At 42.0% G+C, this 23,573-nt stretch overlaps 1 protein-coding gene across 5 annotated transcripts in view; it reads right to left on the bottom strand.

The window, feature by feature from the left end:
• ARHGAP26 (Rho GTPase activating protein 26) overlaps positions 1-23,573 on the bottom strand; it is a 444,108-nt gene that overhangs the window by 64,683 nt on the left and 355,852 nt on the right. For all 5 annotated transcript variants that reach the window (XM_045998912.1, XM_045998911.1, XM_045998908.1 and 2 more), the window contains exon 20: positions 11,815-11,968. In XM_045998912.1, coding sequence (XP_045854868.1) covers positions 11,815-11,968 — 154 coding nt within the window. The remainder of the gene's footprint in view (positions 1-11,814; positions 11,969-23,573) is intronic.

A 23,573-nucleotide genomic window follows, 5' to 3' on the forward strand; every position in this document is an offset into this window, starting at 1 on the left:
CCAGCAGAGAAACAATAGAGTAGATAGATGGCTTGACAGAACTCTGGAGAGTACACACCTAAACCTGCTGACTTGGTGCAAAAAGCTTAAAGCTACTAATCCTCAGTGTATTTTGTTATTTGTAGTTAACTGAGTTTTAGGTGCTTTATTTATTTATTTTTATTTTTAAAGTTTTTTTTTTGTTTTGTTTTGTTTTGTTTTGTTTTTTGACAGAGAGAGAGATCACAAGTAGGCAGAGAGGCAGGCAGAGAGAGAGGAAGGGAAGCAGGCTCCCCACTGAGCAGAGAGCTCAATGTGGGGCTTGATCCCAGGACTCTGGGATCACGACCAGAGCCAAAGGCAGAGGCTCAACCCACTGAACCACCCAGATGCCCCTATTTATTTATTTTTAAAAGATTTACTTATTTGAGAGAGAGAGAGCAAGGGAGCAAGTGAGCAAGCGAGTGGGGGTGGGGGATGGGAGGGAGTGTGGAGAGTGGGCAGAGAGGAGAGAAAGGAATCTCAAGCAGATTATGTGCTGAGCCCTGAGCCTGACAAGGGGCTTGATTTCATGATCCTGAGATCAAAACCTGAGCCGAAACCAAAAGTCAGATGCTTAACTGACTGCACCACCCAGGTGTTTTATTTTAAAATTATCTGTGTTTTGATGTGGGTTGCTCTGTGTCACACCAGGATCAAAGAAACAAAAATAAACACTGAGTGTCTACTGCCGCCACCAAAAGAAATCAATACTAAGGATTTGTTCATTGGTTAGGGGATAGTCTAAGAGCAAACCAATTTTTGTTTAGTGAAAAAGGGAATCTTTTTTAAAAAAGATTTTATTTGAGAGAGCGCAGAGAGAGAGCAGAGGCGGGGCAAAGGGGAGAGGGAAAGAATCTCAAGCCGACTCCACATGGAGAGTAGAGCCAGATGTGGCGCTAGAACCCACAACCCTGAGAAAATGACCTCAGTTGAAACTAAGAGTCGGACACTTAACTGACTGAGCCACCCAGGCACCCCAGAAACCCAATTCTTATTAACAACTTAATGTAAGCCAGGTCAGTTTTGCTGGCAGTAACTCATCTGACCCTCACAACAACCCTGAAAACAGGTCTCCTTATTACTATGATTATTTTTACAATCATTGTTACCATTTCACAAAAGAGGTTTAGCTCAGAGAGGACAAGTAACTTGTCCAAGTTTACAGTTAGGGATTAGCAGAGCCAAACCTTCACTACCAGGCCACATGGGCTTTTCCCTTCACCAGATCTCAAAAGCTTTTCGTACACGATAGAACCCACGTCAGCCTTCAGAGAGCTATTTGTAGCCCTAAGTTTATATATAAACTGCATCTGTTCTCCTGAATGACTGTTTCCCATAATGCCATCCATTATGAGAAATACATTTCCCCCTCAAAAGTAGAGTATTCATTTGGAAAAGCCTTTCCTCAACTGCAAAATATTGTTTTATGACGCTATAAGAGAAGTGTTGTAAAGAGCATATTCTAAGGTCAAATATACATTTAGGAAATGCGGCATAACACATGCCATTTTCGAATTCACAAGGGACATATGAATGGCTCAAAAGTTCTCTAGACAAGTATCTGTGGAACTTTATTCAACTGAGAGCTCTTGCCTTTCTGCACCTGTCCTGCCCTCTTCCTGCCTCAGTTTGGGGAGTGCCAATTTAGAAGTCTCAAATATCCTGTACAACGATCATCTAACACTTTCCAAGCTGTTTTCCTGTCAATGCAAAGGTCTTGATCATCTCCTTTTACAAGCATAGTAGGTGCTCAATAAAAACATCTATTGGTTTAACCGATGCACCCACCCTATCTTGATTTGTGACCAGAAAGGCATTTTCAAAGCAGCAGGCTGGCTTCTGCGGGCCATTGAAAAGTGTAGCCCTGGTGAGCTAACTGGGTTCCTCTATGAAGCAAGCCCATCAGTCCTCAGCCTCAAATGTTGTGATTAACCTCAAAGACCAGGGACAGGGTGCTCTTAAGGCCCTCTACAATCAGGAATGCAGGAACAAACAGAGTGCCAGTGATGATACAGACTTGGTCCTGAAAGCATGACAGTGAGGTCAATCCCGTTTTTATTCTCATGGAAGTACATCCACTTAATGCACTATTCCTATGGTTCTCAGACTTCAGGATGCATCAGAATCACCTGCAGAGCTTGTTGAAACACAGAGGACTGGGTTCCTCCACTAACGGGGCTGATCCAGTAAGTCTACAGTGGTCTGAGAAAGTATAGATCTAACAGGCTCCCAGATAATGCCAATGACAGTGGCACAGGGAGCACACTGAGAACACCACACTGCCTAAGACCCTGCCTAGAAGACCAGTGTACCTGGAACCAAAGGAAGCGTACATGAGATTCTTAATGCAGAGACGGAGCTAAAAACAAGATCCTAAGGCTCTTTCCAACTAGAAATGTGTTCCTGGCTAAGTAAGCATCTGCCTTCCAGACTGACTGAAAAGGTTTAAAAGTCAGTACTTTAATATGACTTTAATTTACTTGATTTAGGATCTAAATCTACCAATGAGATTCCTCCAAAGTATACATGTCGGCAGAGAAACAATTCCTACTCTAAGTGAGAAAAATGTCATTTTAAAGTTCCTTCAAAGTGCCCTTACAGACATAATAGTGCTAAAAGCTATTCACAAAATATTAAGCCTACTTCCTTAAGATTCAATAAAAAATTCAAGATTTACAAATGCCTAACACCTACTTACATATATAAAATGCAATGGCATAATGCAGTTGAGGGCAGCTAAATTCACATTTTTTTAATTTTATTTTTTCAGTGTTCCAAGATTTATTGTTTATGTACCACACCCAGGGCTCCATGCAATATGTGCCCTCCTTAATTTATTTATACGTTTAATTAAACACCAAGACTTTACTTAGCATCTACTGTATGTCATGATAAATTTGGATAATTGTTTTACATTATTTAGCAATATTAATTCATTTACAAAAAAAAATACAGAACCTTTATGATGTTAGCTCACCAAGGGGGAAAGAAAAAACAATCTGTGTGAAGGAAAACATTTTTTCATTTGCCATTTCCACGCTGCTGGAAAACAGGGATGTGGGATGCGGCTAAGCCCTTGAACGGTGTCCCATCCCCGCCTCCTCCCATACCCCCTCTGCTGACAGGCTGTAGAGATCCAAGTGCCACTGACAGCCCTGGTGCTTGGGAAAGAAATCCTGCTGGGTCATGAAGTGTGAGAGCTGCCTTGAGCAATTCTTATGTTAAAAAAAATCCCTGCTAATCACCAAACACATTTATCCAATAAAAATCAGATGGGTCATCAGGAAGGAATCTCCACCCTCAACCAAGGGAGGCCAGCTGAGCTCCTGACTGGCAAAGGAGATCTTGGCTAGGGAATGGGACAAGCTGACAGAAAGCCACTCAGAAAACAAGAACACAGGTCGCATCAGTGACAAGCTCTGAAGATGCCAAGGGGGCATACTTGGAGGAACTGTGACCATGGTGGCCCCAGGAGACAGACGTGTAAGAGGGATGGCTTGGGGCTTGTCCAAGAAACAACCATGAACGAGATGGCTGGAGCACCGTAGAGGTTGTGAGGAGGGATGAGAAGAGGCAACTGATTCCTTGTGAAAAATAACTCTACTTTCAAATTATTTCCCAAGGTGAGGAATGCCATCAAGTTTTCAGGCAAAACAGTCAGAAGAGACCTTTTCTGCTTGGAGGTGGGTGAGAATCAGAATCCTCAGTCTAAGAGGAAAGATCCTCCTCCACAGAAAAGTGATTCAACCACAGAGGAAAACTTCCTCTTTCAAATCCCTGCATTCCAAAGAATGACAAATCAAGATCATTGTAGTAAAAGCATATTGCCTGTTTGGGTGTAACTCTTTTGGCATGAAATAGCACTTAGAGGAGATAAAATTACTTTTACAAAATTCCATTTATTATCACCGTTGAATGCATTTTGTGATTCATTTGGTCTCAGTAAATAACAGCTATGCACACAGCTCAACCGTGTGGGATGTGGACGTTTCTAAATTGTTCAGCAATAGGCATGCCTAGTCCCCAATTGGTCTTGGTTTAAAGTGGGGTTGCACCTGCCCCTAGAGAAGTTCCTCCTTTTCACTGATAACTCAATGATTGAACTGACACGTCCAGTCTGGGATTCTCTGATTCCAGGTGGGAAGCTCATGGGGGAAGATGAGGAGAAGAGCCTGGGACATTTCTCTTCACACAAGAAAGTTATACCAAGCCTGAGAGGGTAGAGGGAGAGAAAGGGAATCTCTGAGAGGGAGGAGGACAAGAGGCCCTCCACAACAAAATTAACTGCTCTTCACAGATTCACAGTGCTAAACATATGAGGTAATGCAAGATGATCTAACTTACTCTTCCCAACTTTTTTTTGGAGGTATAATTTTTTTTTGAGGAGGTATAATTCCTGTTTTATAGATGGGGAAAGAACAGAAGGCAGAAAGAACTACAGCAGAAACTCTGTTTATCACTGTACCTTCCGCATTTAGGATAATGCCTGGTCCACAGAAGGTGTTCAAACAGTATTTGTTGAATGAATGTTGAATGAATTAAGTAAAACACAAGTAAAATTTTGGAGATACCTTTAAGGTTTTCCCCAGATTTTATTGGAGAGCAGCTGAATCAAATTCAGGAGCCAACAGTGCTTCAGAGAAACAACGCTGCCTGGAAGTAGGCCTCGTTTATCCTCTGAATTTCAGCAACTATTCTCTTGCCTCTCACTGGCCACTAAGAGGTAGAGGACGGTTGACTCTGGCATAGTCTGAAAGCATTTGGCATGTGCACATCTTTTAGGTCACCAGAAATAACTTGGAAATGCGTGTGTGTGTGTGTGTGAGAGAGAGAGAGAGAGAAGCGGAAAGGACAAGAAAAATTAGTTTTATTTATGAGGCTACTGGGCAGTGAGTTATTTATTTTTTTAGGGGTGGGGACCACTCAGGCAGGGAGAACTCCAAGCTTGGGTTCCTCCCATGGCTATAATCATCTTCCATCCTCCTAGCATGCTTTCCATCTTAATAAGCCCCTCCATCCCTACCCCAGAAATCTGAAGAAAGCATTTACCTAGTAGTTTTTAACCTGAGGGAATTACTGCAGTATTTTATGTCCCTATTGGGATGTCCCCTAATTTTTTTCTTTGCATTTGTTTACCTCCTTCTTAAAAATCACTATCGTCCAGAAAGAAATCTTCCAGATTTCTTCCAGAAATCACTATCTTCCACAAGGCTAACACCACTGGTCATTGGGGTAGTGGAGAGTGATTTTTATTTTGTCAGTCCTTTCTAAGCAGACTTTGAGCAACCTCCGTAGTTAGAGACAGGTCAGACCCACTTCTTCTGGCACAGGGAGCAGGGGATAGGTGCACTCAGGGCCAAGGTCAGGTACCAGCCAGTCTATGTCGGTGCCAGGAGTGAAACCTCAGCTTTCCTGCTTTCTATGCCACTGTTTGAGCTATCTTTCTGATTGCCTCAGTCATTAGCTATGGGTTTTGTTTTGCTTCTTAACTTCTTAGAATCTCACTTACGAGTCATCTGCTTTCAAAGAAGATTCTGAAAATTGACAAGCTGGTCTCCGTGCTGCCATTCTCTATGGTGAGAGCCTTTCCTACTGTTCCACCTTACCCAGGCAACCCCGCCCCCTCCCACGGCAGCTTGAGGATTCTGAGGTCACAAAAGCAGAGGCCTATGTCATTTAACTATTGCTGAATAAACTGACCTGAACTCAGCGGCTTAGAAAACCACTATGTATTATTTCTTATGCATTTGTGGATTGAACAGCAGCTTTTCTATTAGTCCTTCCTGGACTCACTCATGTGGCTGCATTCAACTAACAAGTGGCCCCGGGTTGGGCATGGCTGGGACAGCTGGGCTTCTCTCTCCAATAGTCTTGCATGCTGAAGGAGACTAGACTAGACTTTTTACATGGTGGCTGGATTCCAGGAAGATGAGATGGGAAATTGCAAGGCCTTGTGGCCTAGGCTTGGATGTTATACATGGTATCATTTGTACCACATTCTATTGGCCAAATCAAGGCAGGAGATGAAGGCCAAGACTAGATCCAAGGATTCCACCTCTTCGTGGGAGCTACAAAGATTCTTTGGCCGTATGTCATCTATCATAGGCCTATAGCCAGGAGGTAAGGAGTGAAGCAGGCCAGTTGTGGGAAGACAGCCACCATGGAGAACATCACTTGTTACGAAGTAACACACAGATTTAGGGTGGTCAAATCTTCTAACTTTTCAAAAGAAGTTGGAAATACAGATTTAAAAATATATTAATTTTTTATATTTTAAAAAAATATTTTATTTATTTATTTGACAGACAGAGATCACAGAAGTCAGAGAGGCAGAGAGAGAGAGAGGAGGAAGCAGGCTCCCCGCTGAGCAGAGAGCCTGATGTAGGGCTTGATCCCAGGAACCTGAGATCATGACCTGAGCCAATGGCAGAGGCTTAACCCACTGAGCCACCCAGGCGCCCCAAAAATATATTAATTTTTTAAAGCAGTTTTATGTTTACAGAAAAATGGCTCAAAATAACTCAGAGTTATTCCTCCCTGCTGCCTAAATTCCCCTGTAATTAACATATTTCGTTAGTGAGGTGCATTTATTAGTAATATTACATCAACTAGCATTACTTACATTAGGATTCACTCTGTGTTCTATTGGTTTTATAGGTTTTGACAAACCAATAATGTCTGGCATCTACTATTACAGTGTCATACAGAATAGTATCGCTGCCCTAAAAATGCCCAGTGTTCCACCTATGCACCCTTCCTTCTCACTCATCTTTTTACTGAGTCTATGGTTTTGTCTTTTCCGGCATGTCGTAGAGCTGGTATCACACCATGCTGTGGCATTTTCACAGTGCCTTCTTTCACTTAATAGTCTGAACTCAAGCCTCATTCAAGTCTTTTCCTGACTTCATAGCTCTCTTCTTTTTATCACTGGATTATATTGTCTGGATGTACCATAGTTTGTTTATCCATTCACTTACCGAGGAACATCTTGTTTGCTTCCAAGTATTGGCAATAACAAATAACAATAACAAATAAATAACAATAACAAACAAGCAATAACAAATAAAGCTGCAGGTTTTTGTGTGAACTTAAGTTTTCAACTCATTTGAGTGAACATATTTGAGTGTGACTCCTGGACTGTTGTATGAGAAATCTATGCTTAGTGTTGTAGGAAATTGCCTAATCATCTTTCAAAATGGGTGTCTGCTTTTGCATACCCACCAGCAATGCGTAAGAGTTCCTGTTGTTCCATATCCTACAGCACTTGGTATTGTCACTGTTTCTTATTTTGGGCCTTCTAATAGGTGTACAGAGAGATCTCATTGTTTTAATTTACAATTCCCTGATGACATAAGATGCTGAGCATCTTTTCATATGCTTAATTGCATCTAAATGTCTTCCTTGGTGAGGTGACTATCCAGATCTTTTGACCAGTTTTTAATTGGGTTTTTTACATATTATTGGATTTTAAGCATTCTTTGTATATTTTGGATACTGATCCTTTATCAGATATGAGTTTTGTAAATATTTTCTCTTATTCTGGGCTTGGTTTTTCTTTCTCTTAATAATGTCTTTCACAGAGCACAAGATTTAACCACAATGAAGTTCAACTTACAAATTTTTTCTTTCAGGGATCATGTACCTAGTCATTGACAAATGCACGGTCACCTATAGATTCCCTTATATCACCTAGAAATTCTAGTTTTGCATTTACACTTCAGTCTAGAGTCCATTTTGAGTTAATTTTTTGAAAGGTGTAAAATCTATATCTAGGGTTTTTTTTTTTTTCCATGTGAATGTCTAGTTGTTCAGCACAAAAGGTTGGTTTATACTTTAAAATGGGCAGGGGGGTCACCTACCTGGCTCAGTTGGTGAAGCATGCAGCTCTTGATCTTGGGGTTGTGAGTTCAAGCCCCACAGTGGGTGTAGAGATTGTATAAATAAATAAAGAAATGTGGTTTGTTGTTGTTATTATTATTTTTTTGGTGGTAGTGGTAGGGGAAGGAAGCTTCCCCTCTACCAACACACATGTTGTGTTGTCTGTAGGCTGTTTTTCTCCATCATCCCCCTCACCTGCAATGAACTTCATCCATCTATATTAATCTATTTAATCTTACTTAACACCAACCTCACATTTTCACTATCCACTTTTTCCAATATTCTGACTGGTGCATGTACTCAACATGATCAGTTAATGGTTGGTGAACTCTAAAATCACTTATGAGCTATAAATCCCATTTAGCACTGCCATATACCACTGTCCTTTCTCCTCAGCCAGACTATAAACTCGTGGTGAGGCCAGGAATCTTCCTGTTCTCATTTACCCCTGGTAGCCCAGTAGAGGTCTGGGCACAAAATAGGTCAGCATTATTTGCTGACAATTTTAGACTACCTGGACTTTGGTCCTGACTTACCAAGTGTCTTTGATCTTCAAGAGGGATGGCTACGCTTTAGGAAGTCCAGCTGAGGACCTGCCAAAGATGGAAACCCTGCAACCTTGCCCTGCCATGGCCAGAACAGTGCATCTCTAATTTTGATGCCCGATTTAGCATTATGTCCACACAAACAAGAGGGTCCTGATCTCCTTGGAGAATTAGGAAAGATTTACCAATGAGACAGTAAAACATGGTCTCTAAAGTACCAAAGGATGCTGAGTCACAAAGCATGTTCCTTTCATTATGATGGTTACATGGTCATAATGACCATTCCAGTCATTTTGAAAACAATGAAAAACAAATGAACGAAATAAAAAGGAGAATGGACTGTTTCTGGTGCAGTCACCAGAATAATCAAAGTAATAGTAATCCCCCACCGTCTGACTGTGTTTTCTGTTTTCATCTGCATCATTAAGTACTCCCACTCAAGGATCTCTGTGTAAGTCAAAGTGAACAATGATAGAGGGAATGAAAGGTCCAGAACTGAGGTTGAGACCCCACTGGTCTCCGATGGTTGTGACTGAGCCCAGTCACCATGGCATACTGTGCTCCCAGACCTCTCAGAATTCATTTTCTATAGCCAAATACTGCAGCGTCTATTTCCCAGGACCACCCAGCTTCTGTCTATGGCCCACCCAAGCAACTGTAGGCAGAAAAAAGAAGGGAGGCACAAACTTGGATATGGCGCATTCAGGGCCTTGGGTCTCAGAAATGGTTGGCAAAACTCCCGCAGAGCTCATGGCGCCTTTGGGGTGGGCCTCAGTGAGGCTGTGGCAAACTCTGGCATCAGTGCCAGCAGCAGCATTCCTTCTGCCTCAGGAGCAGCCTGGGGCTCAAGACTCACAGGTGCCAGTCAGGTGTTCACTCAGCCTGGAAGGACAGCAGACATTTTGGCAATATCTACTATCCTACCTCCAACTTTCCTTGAAAGTCAAACAAAGTACAACTGTTCCTGGCATCATTCTTCCTGCCCCGGGAAAGCCTCCAAATTCTGGAGCAGGCAAGGACGGTCCCTATGGATGGGGGTCACTGGCAGAGTGATCCCCAGTGTCTTATGTAAAACAAATCACATCTAGGCAACTGAAAAACAAAAACCTCAAGTCCCCTCTTCTAGGACCTGTTTAAAAGACAGTGTCCTGCAATTGCACTAGTGGGTATTGACCCCAAATGTTCATAGTACCCCAATGTTCATAGCAGCAATGGCTACAGTTACCAAACTGTACAAAGAGTCAAGATGCCCTTCAACAGATGAATGAATAAAGAAGATATGGTCCATATATACAACGGAATATTATGCCTCCATCAGAAAAGATGAATACCCAACTTTTGTATCAATATGGATGGGACTAGAGATTATGCTGAGTGAAATAAGTCAAGCAGAGAGAGTCAACTATCATATGGTTTCACTTACTTGGGGAGCATAAGGAATAACACCAAGGATATCGGGAGATGGAGGAGAAGTGAGTTGGGGGAAATGGGAGGGGGAGATGAACCATGAGAGACTATGGACTCTGAGAAACAAACTGAGGGTTTTGGTGGGGGGTGGGTGAGCCTAGGTATTAAGGAGGGCACGTATTGCAATGAATCCTGGAACACTGAAAAAAATATTAAATCACAAAAATAAATAAAGACATTGCCCTCTTTTGTACCATTTAGCCATCAAAGCAGCTTCTTTAGACATACCACACTCAGTGGTAACTAAGGGGGCTCCCAGCTGCTAAAAACAAAGATTAAAGAGGGGCGTCTGGGTGGTTCAGTCAGGTAAGCATCTACCTTCGCCTCGGGTCATGATCCTGGAGTCCTGGGATCAAGCCCCACACTAAGGCTCCCTGCTCAGAACGGAGTTTGCTTCTCCCTTTCCCACTGACCCTCCCCACTGCTCTTTCTCTCTCTCTTGGTCCCTTTGTTTCTCTCAAATAAATAAATAGACTCTTAAAAAAAAAAAAAACCACCAAAATTAAAGACCATTAAATGGTACTGCTGGCTAAGATCAGAGGACAGTAAGCAACCTTGCTCATGCTGAGCAGCAAATAACATCAGTAACTGACAGGTACACAAGTTTAAACAAAATGGAGGATAAAAAGAGAGAGATATAAAAGAAACCAGAATCTTCTTTAAGTTGAGGAAAGCAGGTAAAGGAGTGCTTGACAAAGTCAGACAACGAGGGATGGAGACTCCATACGCAAGTCTCACCATGGAGAAGCAGAAGAGACTCACTGCCCATAAGCAAAACGAGTTTTCCCAGTACATAATTTCATCTTATGTTAGTTACCGTTTTCATTTGCGGTAGAAGTACTCCCTAAGTCCATTTTAGAGTTCGTCTCCCCCTATGCCTTAATATCCCTGAGTTTCTTCTGAGAAAAAAATTGTTGGTCCCATTTTGCTGATCTGTAAATATCTTACAGAGATAGAATGGCAGGGTGTGACCACACCACCACCACCCGGAGATGGGCAGGAAAAGGTTCTGATATCCTGGTGTCTCACCAGAAGCAACGACTGCCTTGAAGACAATCTGTGGCTGAACTTCGAACTATTTTCATTAGAGAAAGGCAAAGTCAATTCTGCTCTTTCGAAGTCTTATACAACCGCAGCCTGAGAGTCCAGCTGTTCTGGTCATGGCCTTACATTCTTTCTGCAAAGACTCTAGTTGACAAGATTTATTTGGTGGTCTGAAGAAGCATGCTAAGCAGTGTGGGAGGAAACCACAAGGGAGGACTTTCTGGCCCTAGCACAGTGAATCTAGTTTCTGTGAAGGATTGGACAAGCAGCCCCAAGCTCCCTGTCTCGGCTATGGGTGCTTATCACCCAAGGGTGAAGCAACAAAGGTTCTTCTCTTTTCTAGTCTCTGGTATGTCATCACAGTTATGCTAAGTTTGAGGATCTGATCACTATAAGGGCTACTGGAGAGATTTTCTTTCTAGAAGTGGACACAGAGGTAGCACTGGACATATTCCACATCATCAGGGAGAAGGGAAACCAAGACAACATAAATGAGTGAAACAGACTTGGCTACTGATCTCCTGAGTTGCTACAGTGCCTGGGATGTTTTATAAAACTAAAAGAAATCGCTTTTCATGCCCAGCAGCCAGCACAGTCAACAGCCATCACCAAAGCCATCTCAGCAGGAGGGTAAATCAAAGATCACCAAGGCCAAGAAGCAGTTAAGAATAATGATTCCCCTCTGAGATGATGATGCTCAAAAAATCCACAACAAACTAGCCAAGCTCCACATTTAGAAAGAAGGTTAAAATCATGTTCACGGGACAATGCTCAAAGTCAGAGGAGGCCAGAGCATAAAGTCCGGGCGGGATGGTTGAGCAAAGGCCTACCGTGGAAGGTAGTCAGAAATCATACTTACAGTGAGTTGGGCCGGGTGGGTTTGAGCACATCCAGGTCCGGGTCACTAGAGTTCATGTTGGGCTGTAAGCTGCTGCTGGAATTAAGGATGCTATTTGCATTTGATGAGATGACAGATTCCAAACTGGAGTTGATGATGCTGTTTCTTTGTTCCTCTGGAGAAAAATAAGGCCAAAAACCCCATATTACTACTATTTCATAAGGATAGTCTGTTTCAACATATATAAAAACCTACCAATAATGAGAATGGATTGAGATCTCAGCAAAGCTCAGAAGAAGACATAGGAAAGATAAGATTTACAGGTGGGAAAGGAAGACGAAAAGGTGACTTGCAATTTTGGAGCAAACCCACCTCTGCTCAGCATCATGGCTCAGACCAGGCATTTTCCTAAGAGTGGCCCTACCACTGCACCATAAATTTTGTGTCTTCTTTTGACTGGTAGATGGGCAGAACATAGAGTAGCCTTCAGAGTGCCCTTGTATTTTGGTTTCTGCGACATTCACCTTATATTCTAAAACTCCTGCCCCCCATATGGTCTTAATTGTCAAGACCCTATCCTACCTCCAATTCTATAGCACCTCACCATAAAATATCTACTACTTGGTCATTAATATCCTTATGACTCTGCAGTCTACACTCCTGACCCCTCTGAGACAAACCCTCCTGGGTTGCCTCCAGCTCCAGATATTTGATGTCTAGCTTCAAGTCAGTTCTTTAAATAATAGATCTATAAGGGCTACAGAGTTGTCTGCATATAAAAAATCGAGTCCAGGGGCGCCTGAGTGGCTCAGTGGGTTAAAGCCACTGCCTTCAGCTCGGGTCATGATCCCAGGGTCCTGGGATCGAGCCCCGCATCAGGCTCTCTGCTCAGCAGGGAGCCTGCTTCCTCCTCTCTCTCTCTGCCTGCCTCTCTGCCTACTTGAAATCTCTGTCTGTCAAATAAATTAAAAAAAAAAAAAAAAAAAAACCCGAGTCCATGGTCTATGTAGTCATATTAGTGCTTGGAGAGTATTACTAAGCCTGGAGGGAGGAAACCTGAGTTCTCTTCAAGACTCCATCCCTGCATGGCTGAGTGGCCTCAGGCAGTTTTCACTATGTTTCTTGGCTAATGCATCTATAAAATGGGGAGAATGAGAACTGTCTTGCACAGCTCAAGGAGTTCATGAGGATCAAGTGGGATCATATGCAAGAATGCATTTTGTAAACTTCAGAACACTGTTCAAAGTCAAGAACTTTCTGTTTCTTTCCATCTTTAAAACTTGGAACCATGTGCTGAAGAAAACATTTTTGGGATAATTTAGCTAAATGGCACAGGCACCACTGCTGTAGCAAAGTATCAGAGACGTGGAATGTCATTCTTGTCCCACATTCATTACAGATACATCATAATGAAATCAACTGATGCTGTGGGCAATTAATTCATTTCTCAGGAAACCCAGCCTATGTGGGTTACTCCTCACCGGACCTTTGAAACAAGCTGAAGATATACCATGTCCCTTAGACAGACTAGACTCACTGACATGGTAGTTCAGAGGGTGACATTTGAATTCTTCAGGCAACAAAGGGGGTGATGTAATTTAAAAAAAATTACTTTTCCATTTGTACTAGTCATGTGCATAAAAATTTATCATGCTTATGCAATGATGTTATAGTAATCTTTACATTTAATACACACACACACACACACACACACACACAACCCCAAATACCCCAACACACTTAGTATCTTGGCAAATTCTCTATGCCATGCTAAAATCCTATAGAAGAGTCAAAAACTCCATGAGGCTATTGGGAGATTTCTCAACTCTTAAGTAGATTTTGAAAAAAAGTAGGTTATTAACTTGATTCCTGGGATTTGGAACTATTCATATTACAAGAGCTTAAGTTCCAAACAGGAACAACAAAGAAAGAGAAACCAAAAGAGTTACAACGCACCCAGATGTAGGCAAACTAACAGGGTCCTTGAATGGGAACTTGCTATCAGGACGAAAAACAACTCTAAAATTACATAATTAGGGGATCACGGAGAAAATGGATATGCCACTTACCAGTATGAATCAGTGCAAACTTTCCTTTGCACAAAATACTCATGTCGAGATTTCTGAAAAAGACTGAAAAGTCCAAGACCACCATATAGGAAAGGGCACTCAACATACTTCTCTGGGGTTCAATGAAGACAATTTCTGCTTCCAAGGGAAGGAGAGGTGAGTAGTTTTAGTAACTCTAGTCTGAAGCTAACTTTTTTTGCATGATGTAATTCTCTGAATTCACAGGAAACCCAAGAGTATAACCATAGCTCATATTTCTCCTGTGATTATATTTACTTGCCCTTAAGAGGACTATGATTCTATAAATTAAAAACAACACCTTGCTAAAAACGTATTAGTTTTCCTATAATATTATTGGGACTTTTTTTTTCCTGACTTCGTATACATTAGAAAAAGAGATGGAAGTTTCTTCAATTTTCATTTATTCAATGAATGCTCAGTGAGTACCAAACACATTCCCAGATAACCCTTACACTAATTCCTAGGTATTTTATTCAGATGTATACTAGAATATTTATTAGTAACTTGCACACACTTATTTGTTCATATGTCTACCTTCCTCGGTAGACTAGGAGCAACCTAAGATCGAACATGTGACAGATAAAGCTTTGAAATCACAACTGAAAAAAAATTAGATAAAGATTATTTCCTTTACATAATAACACTTTATCAGAATCCTAACCTCATTTAAGAATCTGATTCTGTAAATGGGATTTGGGTAAAATTTTTGAGACCTTATCTTCTGTTACAGTATTACAGACTGGCTTTCTCCATGAGCTAAGCAAGGAACACTGCTGCATATGGAAGCTGACAGTTGTCTGAAATGAACCCACACAAGAATGAGGATGGGGTGGACAATGAAAGCCCAACCCTGCCTGGCCTAGAAAGGCCACAAAAATTAAATGGGTGGCTATCCCCACACTGAACTCGAGGATTTCGAGCATTTCACTGAGTGGAGGACACTAGAACTCTTTTTTAGGAAGTAAATCCTTTTTTAGATTCTATTTTGACCTATATTTAGGTATTGTGGGCCTGACACATATGGCAAAACCTCTAACAAAATGACAACAAGAGCAAAAGATCAAGGAAAGGTGTCTTTGTCCAAAAAGAAAACAACACAAAAAAATTAATCATAAAATTTCATAGTTTTGCAGTCAAGATGGCCAAATATACATCTAAAGAGTCAGACTCTTTACCGGTATGACTCAATGGGCCACATGATAAGGAAATCTGGAAACCTGGCACTCTCGGACTATAAGACCACCACAGTTTTATTGGACATGAGACCACAAATAGCGAGACTGAGAACATCTAGGTGGATAGGCTTCTGAGCTGAAATGCTGACGATCCCTACTGAGGGTGAGCAGGACAGTGAGAGTCATTCCAGAGAAGAGGTGGAGAGTAAAATCCACAGCAACTCACACGTTTTAGTGGTATGGCAAACGATACCAAGACAAATTCTAAAGCATTTGGCATGAATTAAGAAAAAAAGAGAACATGATTCAGTAATGTCAAACAAGGGGATCTTAGTCAGGTGGGCAAATGAGTACCTTCCCTAACAGCAAAACATAACGAAAACAGGCAGCCTAAAACATTATTTAAAAAAAAAAAAAATTAGGGGCACCTGGGTAGCTCAGTAGGTTAAGCCTCTGCCTTCGGTTCAGGTTATGGTCTCAGGGTCCTGGGCTTGAGCCCCACATTGGGCTCTCTGCTCAGCAGGGAGCCTGCTTCCCTCTCTCTCTCTGCCTGCCTCTCTGCCTGCTTGTGATCTCTCTCTCTCTCTCTGTCAAATAAATAAATAAAATCTTTAAAAAAATTAAATTAACCAAATTGTTCCAATACCAGACCTGGATTTCTCAGAGACATTGATGATTCAAACCAGGTCTGGCATCCTCATTAGAAGGTATAAGAAAGACTGATGGCAATTACATTGCTGAAATAAGGAAATTATAGGCTAGGGGACTGAATAAGAAAAACAACAACAGTTATGAGTCAAAGCAAAAGGATCACGGAGAACCACTTAAATGACCAAAAGAGAAAGAATGTCCACAACTCAGGAGTATTCCTAAACAGGATGAAGTTAGTGGGGATGCTTGGTTTCTACAAACATGTTTGTCAACAAGAAACTCTTTTCATTTTAGTCACAGAAGACAAGAGCTCAGAAGCAAGGAAATGATAAATCCCCCAGCAAATGTAAACATGTTTGGGTAAGTGATGAATGTTTTCATGAACACAGTTTCTATGAAGAGTGATAAATTAGGTGTGGTGCTAGTGCTGAGAAATGCAAACTACTCAGGGCAGGGGCACGTATGCCCATACAGAACACTTCGAGCATCTGTTACAGTGACCTGCGAGGTCGGCATCAGTCACATATTCATGGCACCCGGTCCATGCATAATATACACTAAAGCTCCACAAATGGTTACAAGACAAATAATAAATATAGGGTGACAATAAGCAATGAAAATGTATTCTGCTAGCACAGAAAGAGGCAGTTCCAAGTGACTGAATTTTCCAGGTGGTTCAGACAGGGACCACTAATGTCCTTGAAACCAAAGTAATGGTTACAGTGGGCAGAGTCTGTGTTTTTTGTACAAATCAGGAGTGGAAAAATATGACTATGCAACCAAATCACTGCAACTAAAAAAAGAAAGCCACAGAATAATTTTGGTGATATTGTACTTGTTCTGGGGGTTGCCATGGAAATCTGGGAGCTAAGCAACTTCACTTTCCATATTTACCAAGTGACTCCTGCTTACTCTAATGACAATCCCTCCCCATCCCCACACCCCCCCCCCCATACAAAAAGCAGGGTCTCTGTTTATCACAGAACCCAGAAACAAGGCCAGGAATGTGCATGCAGAACCAAACCGAATTCACATGTCTCGGCAAGCCTCAACACTCTAGCCCACTGAATATCTAGAGTGGGAGGATAAATAGGAAACACAGACTTGCAATGTAACTTCGGGGGAGGTTTCCCACCACGCACGGACGTCCATCAGAATACGGACTAACATCATCTTTCCATGATGTCTGAGACTAGCTGTCAAAAAGAGGGAAGAGAAATGTTCTTTTTTTTTTTTTTTTTTTTAATTTTTTATTTCTTTGACAGAGAGAAATCACAACTAGGCAGAGAGGCAGGCAGAGAGAGAGGAGGAAGCAGGCTCCCTGCCAAGCAGAGAGCCCGATGCGGGGCTCGATCCCAGGACCCTGGGACCATGACCTGAGCTGAAGGCAGAGGCTTTAACCCACTGAGCCACCCAGGCGCCCCGAGAAATGTTCTTTAACAGCAGCTCATGATGCCTCAGAGAGCCCTAAGGAGGGAACGTGCTCGCTACATGATCAAACAGGGAGGAAAGGGAGTTACCAGACTGACGGAAGTTCTGGAAAGACACAGGCTTGAGACAAAAAATATTAAGATAAAAGCAAAATACCCAGAGGCTTTCCCTTGCTGTGGTATGGAGAGAGGTGTACTTTCTCCTGCTTATTAAAGTTTTGCAATGAAGTCTGTAATATATCATCTTGACAAGATAGGATGATAATAGAATGGCAGCTTAATGAATTTTGCAATAAAAAATGATGAGTGCACAGCAATTTCTGAGTTTACCATCTCTGGGAAACACCCAAGTACATGAGAAGCTTGGAAACAGATTTTCTGAAGCAGTATTTTTTTTTCTCTGTAGTTTTCATTCCTGATAATAGTGGCATGCCAAGCCACACTAAAATCTGAGGTGGAATGACTTCGTGTTGACCCAGCGTCAGTCCCTATGATAAAAATAATCTCAAAAAGCAGTTTGAGCAATATGTTTGGGCACATAAAAACAGTTTGGGCAATGTTTCAAAAAAGAGTCTTAAAAAAACAGTTTGGGCGATGACGGACTAAATAGTGAATTGATAAGTAAAAAATGTGGTCAAACTGTTCCGACCATAGGACATACTACATAATATTAGAACTTTTGGCAGGTTGTCTTCAAAAAAACTACCAATTTTGGTACCATGTGGAGTGACTGACTGACTTCCTTCCCATGGTGCTCATAAAAAACCCTTCTCTTTGCAAAGGGGAAAAAAATGCCAATAAAGCTGGATTTCATGAGGGAACGGGGGAATGACTGCAGCTGGCCCAGGGCTGAAATGATTCACAGGAAAGAGGCATGGAGGCACAACCGGGAAGTTCATCCCCGAAACAACACCATTTCAAAAACCACAATGTAGAAACGAACCCCTACATAATGGCTGAACAGGGAGTTGAACGATCAGAGTAAAATACATACTCCACTACTTATACCATAGCCTTCTTTTCCATCTGAGAACTTGCTTTCTAGTAGGGATGTTCTTCCTTAAGTCTCTGGTTCCCAGGTGAGTGAGGGAGACTTCTATAGGCTGCTTACATTATTGCTCATTAAAAAGAAAAAATTATATATTTACTTATTTTTATACCATGACTCACTGCAAAATGGGCTTGAGAGAGTATATAAAATGTGTGAATAGGCAGTTTGATTTTAATAATGTAAAAATCAGTCAATATAAAATAAATATGTATTCCCAATTTAGAAAGTACAGAAAAACATACAAATATTCTATATGCATTTTGTTGTGTAAATGCCTAGTTGTTTTTCTATACATAGAAAAATACACACATATATACTTTTCTTTTAACAGAGTGGTGTAACACCAAAACAATATTGAGTTACCTGCTTTGTTCACTAACTGATAAAGCCAGACACATAAGACCATCATACACTTTTTTTCATTTAATGATCTACCTTAACATTTTTCTTGCCATTAGCTTTCCAGGGCATCATTTTTTAAATGGCCACATCAACTATGTCATTTTCAGTCACATATGGTAACTAAGTATATAAGCCAAGAGCCACATGATACCTTAGTCTGTGCGACAGTAAGAATCCATGTGGATAAATGTGTCTCCTGCCAAAACAAACAGGTGTGTCCAAAGTACCCAGGATCTGCAGAGGCAAAACCTGAGAATAGGCACATGCTGCAGCCTTGAGCACTTGGAGAAAGGCATTATGTAAGCTGAATAATATGAATTCCCAGTTATTTTTCAACAAGGAAGACACAAATGAGTATATTATGAGTTGAATTCTTAACCTCTCACTGGGTCTGTCTGGGAGAGGGTCCAGGATGAATTAAATGCACTAAAAGAATTAATGACAGCTATAATCCCAGCAGCTAGTTAGTGCGAACAAAGCTAACAAAGCCCAAGGATCTATTCCTACTTCCCGGCCCAGCGATGCTGTACAACTCATCCCAGCTGCTGATGTATTTGAATTCAAGCAGCAAATCAGCTCTCTCTGGGGCCAGGGTGACTCTGCATTCCTCTCACATATGGGCCTCTTTTTTGGAATCTGCTGGATCCAGAGGGGGAATAATTTCCTTAGCAAAATGTAATGTAAAACTATAGTCTGATGATAACCATCACAATTGTAGCTAATGTTTATTAGGTGCTTACTAAGTTCTAGGCGCAGTATCAAGTACATGACATGCACTTACAGTGGCTTACTTAATCATGGTAACTGCCCTCCAAGGAAGCTGTTCTTAGTGACTGATTTTACAGATGAGCAAATGGAGGTTCAGAAAGGGAAAGTAATGCATTCCAGTTCTCAGGGCTGCTAGGTGACAGAGATGGCACTGAAACAATGCAGCCTGACTGCAGAACCCCTGCTTTCCAGCACCACACCAGGCTGCCGCAAACCTGAACAGAGTCAAAGAGATGTTCTGGTAGTGACAGAAATGAGCAACCTTGACTGTCTGCCCCTCCCCTCAAGCCTGTGTGTCTCTCACTTTAGCTGGCATTAACATCACCAAAGCATTCTTTAAAATACAGATGCCAGGGTGCTTGGGTGGCTAGGTCGGTTAAGCATTTTACTCTTGATTTTGGCTCAGGTCATGATCTCAGGGTCATGGGATCAAGCCCCACGTCTGGCTCCACACTCAGAGTGGAATCTGCTCGAGATTCTCTCTCTCTCCCTCTGCCCCTTCCCCTACTCTCTCTCTCTAATAAATAAATAAATCTTTAAAAAAAATACAGATACCTGAGCTCTAGTTAAGACCTCCTGATTCAGAATATACCAAGGAGGAGGAGGAGGAGATCAGGCATCTGTATTTTTAATAAGCTCCTTACAATGTTCAAATGCACACTAAGTCTAAGAATTACTGTTCCAAGAAACATGTTTCAACACCTTGGTATAAGTACTAAAAATCTGAGACAAAAATCGGTGATAAATGTCACTTTGTAATCTCTTAGAAGATTATTTTTTTATGTCACTTTGTAATCTCTTAGAAGATTATTATTATTTTTTCTCAAGTAGGCTCCACGCCCCAACGTGGAGCCCAACGCAGGGCTTGAACTCAAACAACCCTGAGATCAAGACCTAAGTGAAGATCAAGAGTTGGATGCTTAATCCATGGAGCCACCCAGACGCCCCTCTTGGAAGAACTTTAAAGGGGACAAGACCCGGGTGCTGGTCCTCTCTAATCCTTCTGGCTCCACCTTCTGCAGTGGTCCAGAAAAAGTACAGCTTCTATGTCGGTAGCTTTCATCTAGATATACTGCTCCCATTTCTGCTATATGATGCATCCATGTGGCAACTTGGGAGATTAAATGTAATTTCCCTTGCTACCATTCATCTGGCAGCACAACCAAAAAACCCTGTTCCATCTGTTCTGAGGTGATCACAAATGAGAGTGACTACCTTGGCCCAGCAAATTAAAGGTACTGCTGAATGCATACTGCTCTCTGCATAGTTGGGGCTAGATTTGGAGGGGCTGCTGCCTGCTGGTACGCATATTGAGGAGTCCATTCAGGATGGTTCAAGTACCCCCATGGTACTACTGGATGCTAGGACAGATGGCTTTTACTGCTTCTGTAATTCAGTCTAACCAGATTTTCACTTCCATGGCTGAGAAATTGACACAGGCACCCTTTTGAAGACAACGTGGCATGGGGAACAGACACCACCTGGGTACAAATTCTTTGCCTGCCCTTCACCAGTTGTGTGACCACTGAACCTCTGGAACCTGAGTTTACCTGTCTGTGAAATGTGGTTTCCGAGGAACCTACCTCACTGGGTGATGGTCAGTTGTGAGAATGAAGTAAGATGGTAATGTGCTTAGGCTGCTTGCCATGTTAGATGAGGTATAATAATTTTAATTTTTATTGCTGTTATTACTGAACGAGGCTCAGATCTAGCTTGGTCTCAAGGTTCTGATTCAAATGCCTTCATTTATCATTTCACACCAGCCCCCCCACCCCTGTCTCTTTACAGGAAGATCCCTGGTTTACTGAATGAATAAACTCCAAGTACATAAGCAATGCTGGAAATATTTTTCTTTAGAATAAAGGTTGAGTTTGCAGGCTAGGTCACAAAAGCACAGAGAACTACATTTCCTCGAGAACAACCACACAAGTTGAAACCAGAAGGCAGAGTAATCACTGGCTAAAAGAACAGCTGTGAGGTCAGAACAAATGGGTTCAAATCTACTTTGTTGCTGTGTGATCCTGAGTACATTAATTAATATAAATTATATTTTCGGGGGTGCCTGGGTGGCTCAGTGGATTAAGCCGCTGCCTTCGGCTCAGGTCATGATCTCAGGGTCCTGGGATCGAGCCCCGCATCGGGCTCTCTGCTCCGCAGGGAGCCTGCTTCCTCCTCTCTCTCTGCCTGCCTCTCTGCCTACTTGTGACCTCTCTCTCTGTCAAATAAATAAATAAAATCTTTAAAAAAAAAAAAAAAATTATATTTTCCTCTGTTGTCCCAAATGATGACAGTACCTATGTCATGAAATTGTGAAAATTAAGGGAGTTGTTGCTATGCACAGTACTTAGCATGGGAAACCACCTGATAAATTATGGAGCCATATATATTAAACATACATTAAAAATTGATTTCTAAGAGAATTTTTTTTTTAAAATTTTATTTATTTATTTGACAGAGAGAGAGATCACAAGTGGGCAGAGAGGCAGGTGTGTGGGGGACGGGGAGAGCAGGCTCCCCGCCGGGCAGAGAACCCAAAGCGGGGCTCAATCCAGGACCCTGAGATCATGACCTGAGCCAAAGGCAGAGGCTCAACCCACTGAGCCACCCAAATTGTACTTCTAAGTACAATTTTGAAAGAGATATTCCCACAATCCTCAGTTCTAGAGATAAGAACTACATATACAAATGCTATTCCAAGTTCCCTCTGTAGAGCATCACTGTCCCACCCTTCTATCCTTTGGATGAGACTATACTCATTTCCTTTAGCATTTTACTCAAAATTCTACCTTTCAGAAATTTCTTAATTTTTTTTTTTTAATATTTTATTTATTTATTTGACAGACAGATATCACAAGTAGGCAGAGAGGCAGGCAGAGAGAGAGAGGAGGAAGCAGGCTCCCTACTGAGCAGAGAGCCCGATGCGGGGCTCGATCCCAGGACCCCAGGATCACGAACTGAGCCGAAGGCAGAGGCTTTAACCCACTGAGCCACCCAGGCGCCCCAATTTTTTTTAATTTTTTTTTTTTTTAAATATCTTTTCAGAAATTTCTTGACCAGCTATATACAACTTGGATATCGAGTCCCTTCTCACTAAAAAATTCAGTGTTTTCCAAATGACTTGCATTTGTTGCTGTGATGCTTTTTAAACCCTGTATATCCTTCATCTTTTCCTTCCTTCTTTGACACAAAGTTTAATCTCAGAGACTTCTCCTGTTCATTCTGAGCCCCACTTCTACCACACACTGATTTGTCTGTGAGGACGCCCATGATGCCCTGGGGCTGACCAAAGTCCTGACCCAGCAAAGAGCAGGAAAAAGCATCTAGTTCCTCCTTCTGGGAAGAGATCACTGTCATCATAAAGACATCTTTACCTTTAGAGAAAGGGAAATGCCACCTGGGAAAGGTTCTACTACATCCATAGACTGAAGCTGAAGAACCTTAGCGAGGTACCTGAGACGCAACTGGTCTATGTACACAGAAAGAAAAACACTTCGAGAAAACAAGACACACATCCGGGAGCATCAGTAATTACGTTACATGCTCCCGTGAGCCTGAAGTGCAGGTATGAAGCCGGAAGACTGAGCCTATGAATTCCCAAAGTGACTCTCAGGAACTTCCTCTCCAGGAAGAGGGAGGCGATTGACAGCCTGAGGCCAAGAGTGTTGGCATGGATTCATGTCTATGCCAAAAGAATGGGCTCCACCTTCTGCACAGAGTTGGGGCACTGCAGAGAGGGGAGAGAATAATGTGCACTGACAATCAACAGCTGGAACCTCTCAAAGAGAAACACCCAAAGAGCTCACCCAAGTGAGCTGTGGCCAGGAGTTTTAGGCCCACTAAATATTTCAACAGGGACCAAAAAGAGGGCTAACCAATGGAACACAGAGAAAGTTGTCAACTGCAAGTGCGTCAGTGAGCAGAAAAGCATAATTGAACTCAAAAGAGATCAGACAGATGGAAATAAGAGGAAATGAGGTTCTGAAAAATATCATCCTCCAAGTGTGAAGGCAGAGAACGGGTATGTGGAGGTGTGCTCGTGTGTCCACACAAGAGCAATCTGACAAAATATCTGCTCTGTGGCAAGAACCTGAAAAAAGGTAAGGTCACATCAAACCTGGACAGGTGTCATGGGAACCCGAAGTGCACAACATGGAAATGACAGGGGAACACAGTGAGCATCCACAGTGATGTAACAGCGAAATGACAATATCTG

The sequence above is a fragment of the Meles meles genome, chromosome 3 (genome assembly GCF_922984935.1).
Source record: "Meles meles chromosome 3, mMelMel3.1 paternal haplotype, whole genome shotgun sequence".
NCBI lineage: Eukaryota > Metazoa > Chordata > Mammalia > Carnivora > Mustelidae > Meles > Meles meles.